Genomic DNA, 6,590 nt, shown 5'->3' with positions numbered 1-6,590 from the left:
TCCAATGAATTTGGAGTCCGAACTTAATTTGAATATAACTTAAAAAACAAAAGAAAAATATAAAAATAAGTTAACCCTAAATGTAGACAAAAAAAAAAATAGAAAGATAGGGGTGGGGGTGGGGGTGGGGGGAGCTAGTATTTTGCAGAGAATGAAACAAGATGAAAAGAAAAGAAAAAAACATAAAACAAATAAAATAGAAGGAATAAGGTGAAGGATGGATAAACCAGAACTAGAGACAATCAGAAGTCAAAATCAAAGACAACTAGTAATAAGAGGCAAACAAAATAAAAGTTATTATATCGGTTTAATATAAAGGTTAGACTTTTACTAACTAATAAATACAATTGTGATCCCAGACTCTTTAATAATGTTATAATTGTAATTTCATGAGACGAGACAAAATGAGTATCAATATTAATTTTTGCTATATCACTTTTATTTCTATTTTATATTTTTACTTTTTTATTTTGTATTAATAATTATGAATACATAAATAAATAAATAAATATATATATGCATGTATATTTTAAATTTTAAAATTTAATAAAGAGAAATAAAATAATAAAAAATATAAAATTTGATATATTATAGCTATTATAATTTAATTGATCCGACAGAAGTATTAAAAAAATCGTAAATTAAACACGTTAACTCGTGTACAAGGTCTATGGACTTTTGGTGAACTAAAAGCAGTGAACCATACAAATGATGTAAAATATAATTCAATGTATGATTTCATTTCAAACCACTGGAACCAATGATAATTGATGAGATAAGGAGGATACGAAGCTTTCCACATCTCAGGTTTCATGACTCCTCAAAGTCTTCCTATTAAGTAGTACGCATCAAAGTCACGTGATTGTATTTCTTTTTCAACCTATGTTATTTGGAAAAAACTTTAAAAGAATTTTGGAAACAACTTTTTTTATTTTGACATAAATGAGAAAACTTAACTTAGGTTTGTTTTAATTGAATTTGATTTATATACATCACAATACGTCATCATTTTATTACATTAATTCATAAAACATCTTCACAATATATATATATATATTAGCTAACAACATTCTTTACTAATTAACAAATCCAAAGTGCTTGCATTTGCAGGTCGATAACATTCTGTACTTATTTTGCAATTAACAACTCTATAAAAAAATCAATGGCTTTGTCTAAAGTTCTCTATCTCTCTATACTTGTTAACTTCCTCCTTTTGACAATTATCAAAGCACAAGACACTGACACTCCTGTTTATGTGTATAAAAATTGTTCCATCAACGCTACCACAACCAACAAGAGTACATTCGAAGTCAATCTCAAGACCCTCCTCTCTTCCTTGTCATCAAAAACCAACGACAACACTGAATTCTACAACACCACGGTAACTGGGGTAAACCCCTCTGATTCTGTCTATGGACTCTTCATGTGTAGAGGTGATGTACCCTCTCAGCTCTGTCATCAATGCATAGTTAATGCAACCCAAATACTATCCTCAGAGTGCTCTTTGTCTAAACAAGCCGTGATTTGGTACGACGAGTGCACGGTACGATACTCCTACCGCTCTTTCTTTTCTACCTTTGATACAAGGCCTCGACTTGGAGTGTTGAACACCGGCAACGTCTCAAACCAAAACAGCTTCATGCGTCTATTGTTTTCGACCATGAATCAAACTGCAGACGAAGCAGCACGTTCTCTTCTTGGTGATGAGAACAAGAAATTTGCCACAAAACAAGCAACTATTTCAGGATCTCAAAACCTTTACTGTCTAGCTCAGTGCACGCCGGACTTGTCGCCTAATGATTGCAGAAGCTGCCTCAGTAGAGTGATTGGGGATCTTCCATGGTGTTGTGAGGGAAAGCAGGGTGGGAGAGTTCTCTATCCCAGTTGTAATGTTAGGTACGAACTATATCCTTTTTATAGGAATGTTAGTGATTCCTCAACACCAGCTGCACTTGTTCCTGAAACTAATGATTCAAAACAAGATTCGGGGTTTTCACAAGATCCATTTTATCTTTTCCATAATTGTTCAAGTAACCATTCCTTAACTAAAGACAATACTTTTCAAATATACACCAAAACTCTCTTCTCTTATTTGTCTTCCTACGCTACCAATGGCAAAATATTTTATAAAGATAATGTGGAACAAATGGTGTACGACCATTTCATGTGTAGAGGTGACCTTCCACCTCACCTCTGTGGTCAATGTGTGAAAAATGCAACAGATCGATTATCTTCGAACTCAAAGTGTCGCTCATCGCTTGAGGGTATAATTTGGTATAGTCACTGCTTGCTTCGCTATTCTGATCAATATTTCTATAAGATGGAAACAAGTCCTATGTATAGCGATATAAATATTTCAACATCTAACTCGGAGCAAAATTCATTCACTAATATATTATCGAATCAGTTATCTCAGCTCGCGAAGGACACAGGGAATAGTGTTGAAAGATATTCGGCAAAATCAGTAAAGTTGAATGATGTACAAACATTGTATACTCTTGAACAGTGTACTCAAGATTTGTCCAGTGATGATTGTATTTTGTGTCTAAATGATGTGATTGGTACAACAATTCCATGGTCCTTATTGGGAAGTGTTGGGGGAAGAGTTTTGTATCCTAGCTGCAATTTGAGGTTTGAATTATTCAGATTTTATGGCGACAACGACGAAACTCAGCCGCCTAGCAGTCCTATGCCGTCATCACGAGATGCAGGTGAACTATTTGTCTTCTAAAGTCAATAATTAATAAAGTGAAGAAATCATAGATGAGTTAAATAATAAAGTGAATAATTAATATGCATTGAAGTTAATAAAAAAATTATTTTAATTCTCTGTATTTTAGTTTTTTTTTTCTATAATATTTATTGATATTAAAAAAAACCTAATCATAATATATTGTAAATATTTAATGAAGTTGATAGTTTGCTTTCATAGTCTCTTAATATAAAAATTGTTATATTAAAAACATTACTTAGCGTATTTGTGTTAAAATTTAAAATGATTTTTACAAAAAGAAAAGTATACTATGAAGCAATTCAACAGAAATTACAGGAAGCAAAATAACATATACGAAGCTTGACTAACTGAAGTCAACGACATACATTGAATTTTGTCATCATGACTTAATATTTACTACATGTGAATTATGACCCTCAAGTGATGTAACTTTTACACCGTACAAATTTGTTATATTACTAAATTAATAAATTCTATCACCAGATAAAGCGATGGTATGTTTAAGATTTTTTAAAAATGATTTTAAATTTATATTTTTTAAAATAATTTTTCTTTTTTCGTTAATTTTACTTTTAAATTTTTTAAGTCATTTATAAATATACATTGACATTGTAAAATATATATTAAAAATTAGAATAATGTAAAAAAGTTATACCAATAGTGCATATCTTTTAGACTTAATTATTTTTAATAGATTATGGGAATTAGAAATAATATTAAAAAATAATGAGTTTATTAATTTTAACAATTGAAAATATAACAAACTAAAATCAATAACAAAATTTAAAGGATAAAAAATCAATACTAAATGGCCTACAATTAAACCTCAATTTTTTGTTGTTGTAATTTTTAAAGTTTTATTGATTTACTTGTTTTTTCATAATTTATATTTCCTTTCCTATACACATATTTTGCATTAAGGTCCAATGAGTACAAAATTAAGGTCCAAATTATCATATCTTATATGCAAATAAAGGGATCTAGAGTCCTATAATGTCTTTTTACTAATAGAGATTCATAATTAATTTGCACTATTTATTTTAGCTTTAAAAAAATTAATCGCCACGGTGCCAGTTGAATTATATATATATATATATAGTTGTTACAAATAAAGAGATGAAGATGAAGATGAAGGGAATTATAGTAAGAATGACCAAATGTGTGAGATTTTGCATGTAGATAATATCCCCTACTATTTATTACTATTATATATGTATGTGAATAATTTAGGTCCGTTAATTTTTCCATTCCCTCCCAAAATAACCAATTAGTTGGCATTTTGTACGCACGTACAACCATCAAATAACCAATCATATTCAACCAATCATTTGGTTCATTAATTGACATATCTTTTCTCCTTTAATCTTTTTTCTTCTTTCAAATCCAAATGCAAAACCCTAATTGTTGTGTAATAATCCAAAGAGATGAAGAAAGGCATTTTCAAGCAAAAGCCTCGAACACCGGTAGAGTTGGTGCGCCGCGTTCGAGAACTTCTAATATATATTGACACCAAATCAAATACTCGTGAAAGTAAACGTGAAGAGAAGGTAATATATTATATAGAGAAAATTTTTTGATTGTTACAAAATCAATTTAGAAGAAACTCATGAAATGACTTAGAATGAATATGTAATTATGTTTATTTATGTCGTTCATAGTAATTTCGCTTCAAATGTATGTGTTTTGAATTTGCATCCATATTGCAGCTTTTAGAGTTATGCAAGACCATACTTGAGATAAGGACTGTCCTTTATGGAAATGGTGAATCAGAGCCAAATGCAGATGCATGTTCTCAACTTACTCAAGAGTTTTTAAAAGAGGACACATTTCGCCTTCTCATTGCCTCTCTTCCAATTCTTAAACTTGAGGTAATTAACAATCACCAACCCAATTCGTAGTTAAATTTTAAGCTAACCTCAATGGTGCAATACTTAGGTATTCATTTAATAAATCTTTTTAGAATATCTATTTTGAATTGTACCACTTAATTCAAATATAATTTTTTACAATAATCTAAAGTCGTTGGATCGTTCAAATAAGTAAATACATATATATTTCTATTAAACAAATGTTATATAGTATATAAAAGAAATTAAATTATATCGATATAACATATAAGCAACATTACACGGCTCCAAAATTTTATGTAAATATTATATAATTTGATATGTTATTGAAATACATTAAAATTTACGAATTATCCTCATCTTAAAAAACTAACCAATAACTTTGTTTATAAATGCTATGTTTGTTTTGCATAATAATTAAGTATGATCCATATCCATATATAGGCTCGCCAAGATGCAACTCGTGTGATTGCAAACTTGCAAAGGCAACGAGTAAATTCACGATTAATTGCTTCTCAATATTTGGAAGATAATTTGGATCTTGTGGATATTGTCATTCACGGGTAAGCTTCTTTTATCTACTCAAACAATATTGAAATTTATATGTTTCTAATAATTTAATATGTTTAATGGTTAATTAAATAAAAAGTTGCTCATTTTATTAGTTATGAAGAAGAGGGTGACATTGCTTTGACATATGGTGCAATTGCAAGGGAATGCATACGCCACCAGAGTGTAGCAAGGTAATTAATTAATTAATTAATTAATTTTTTTTAGCAAGGACAAAGAAGGTGATTAATTATTTAATTATGCTATGCTATTGAGTATTACTATACAATAAATTTTTATACAATTGAATTCCCTTATTTGTTCAGGCATGTATTGGAATCAGAGCACATGAAGAAATTTTTCGACTACATTCAAATACCAAATTTTGAAATAGCATCAGATGCTGGTGCAACTTTCAAAGTTGAGTATATATGCTTATAATATACTATATAGTATGTCTTATTAATTTTAATTCACATATGTTGAAAATATTATGGGTACTACTATTTTGATATAGCATTAAAAATGACCCACTGCCATGGTTGATTTACACAGGAGCTATTGACAAGGCATAAATCTACAGTTGCTGAATTTCTTTCTAAAAATTATGATTGGGTAAGTAACACCATTATATGAAATCTAATATAAAAACAATTGATGATAGGAAATTAAAATATTGCAAAATATAATACTGAAATTATATTAGCAAATGAAAATGTTAATTACATCAATAATTAACTATTGAGAACAACTAAGAAATGTTTAATTCATAAGGTGTTATAAAAATGGGCCATAAATTGGTTCATAAGTAATTTGGTTGTTTTGATAAATAAAATAATATTTAAGGTTCATAGTTTCTCAATGTTTTAGATAATATTAAGCTAAAATGTTTTCTTTTATGATTTCAGTTTTTCAAAGAGTATAACTCTCAGTTGCTTGAATCTACCAGTTATTTCACAAGACGACACGCTATCAAGGTATATATATATATATAAATACATTTCTTTTTATCTAAAACTTGCCATTTTTTTTACGAGTTTAATGATCATATACTCTTAGTGTTAAACATATTACACTTATAGTCAATCTTAATAATTGATTGGGTAATTATTTAATAATAATAGTTATAATTATCGAGTAACATAGTGAAATCAAGAGTTTTTATTTATAGTTTACACTAATAATGCATCATTCTTTTTTTCATATTGTTTTTATCTAAGTAAGAAGAAAAAAGCTGTGTTATTTTTTTAAAACATAAATGTCACATCAAATTTGGACACCTATTGAAATGAATAATACATTTTAAGTATCTGATTTTGAACAACCTTAACCACAATTTTTTAGTGTTTGAATTTACAGTTAAATCTATTAATTATTTAAATTATGTTTAATTATCATTATATATATATATATATATATATATATATATATATATTATTTAAAAATATATATTAAATTTT

At 28.3% G+C, this 6,590-nt stretch overlaps 2 protein-coding genes across 2 annotated transcripts in view; both read left to right on the top strand.

The window, feature by feature from the left end:
• The first annotated feature begins 1,088 nt into the window (after nt 1-1,088).
• LOC101507355 (uncharacterized) lies at nt 1,089-2,731 on the top strand. The gene has a single exon (XM_004491611.3). It carries the CDS (start codon nt 1,163-1,165, stop codon nt 2,729-2,731), a length of 1,569 nt encoding a protein of 522 aa, XP_004491668.1. The 5' UTR covers nt 1,089-1,162.
• Nucleotides 2,732-4,087: 1,356 nt separating this feature from the next.
• The window catches only part of LOC101510768 (putative MO25-like protein At5g47540), a 4,462-nt gene continuing 1,959 nt past the window's right edge, over nt 4,088-6,590 (top strand). Inside the window, exons 1-7 of the mRNA XM_004491538.4 lie at nt 4,088-4,281; nt 4,441-4,602; nt 5,026-5,144; nt 5,247-5,324; nt 5,457-5,550; nt 5,686-5,745; nt 6,039-6,107. Coding sequence (XP_004491595.1) covers nt 4,159-4,281; nt 4,441-4,602; nt 5,026-5,144; nt 5,247-5,324; nt 5,457-5,550; nt 5,686-5,745; nt 6,039-6,107 — 705 coding nt within the window. The 5' untranslated portion in view covers nt 4,088-4,158. The remainder of the gene's footprint in view (nt 4,282-4,440; nt 4,603-5,025; nt 5,145-5,246; nt 5,325-5,456; nt 5,551-5,685; nt 5,746-6,038; nt 6,108-6,590) is intronic.

This window comes from Cicer arietinum, chromosome 2 (genome assembly GCF_000331145.2).
Source record: "Cicer arietinum cultivar CDC Frontier isolate Library 1 chromosome 2, Cicar.CDCFrontier_v2.0, whole genome shotgun sequence".
Taxonomy (NCBI): Eukaryota; Viridiplantae; Streptophyta; class Magnoliopsida; order Fabales; family Fabaceae; genus Cicer; species Cicer arietinum.
Note: the sequence above shows the minus strand (reverse complement) of the source record. Positions and strands in the feature narration are given on the sequence as shown.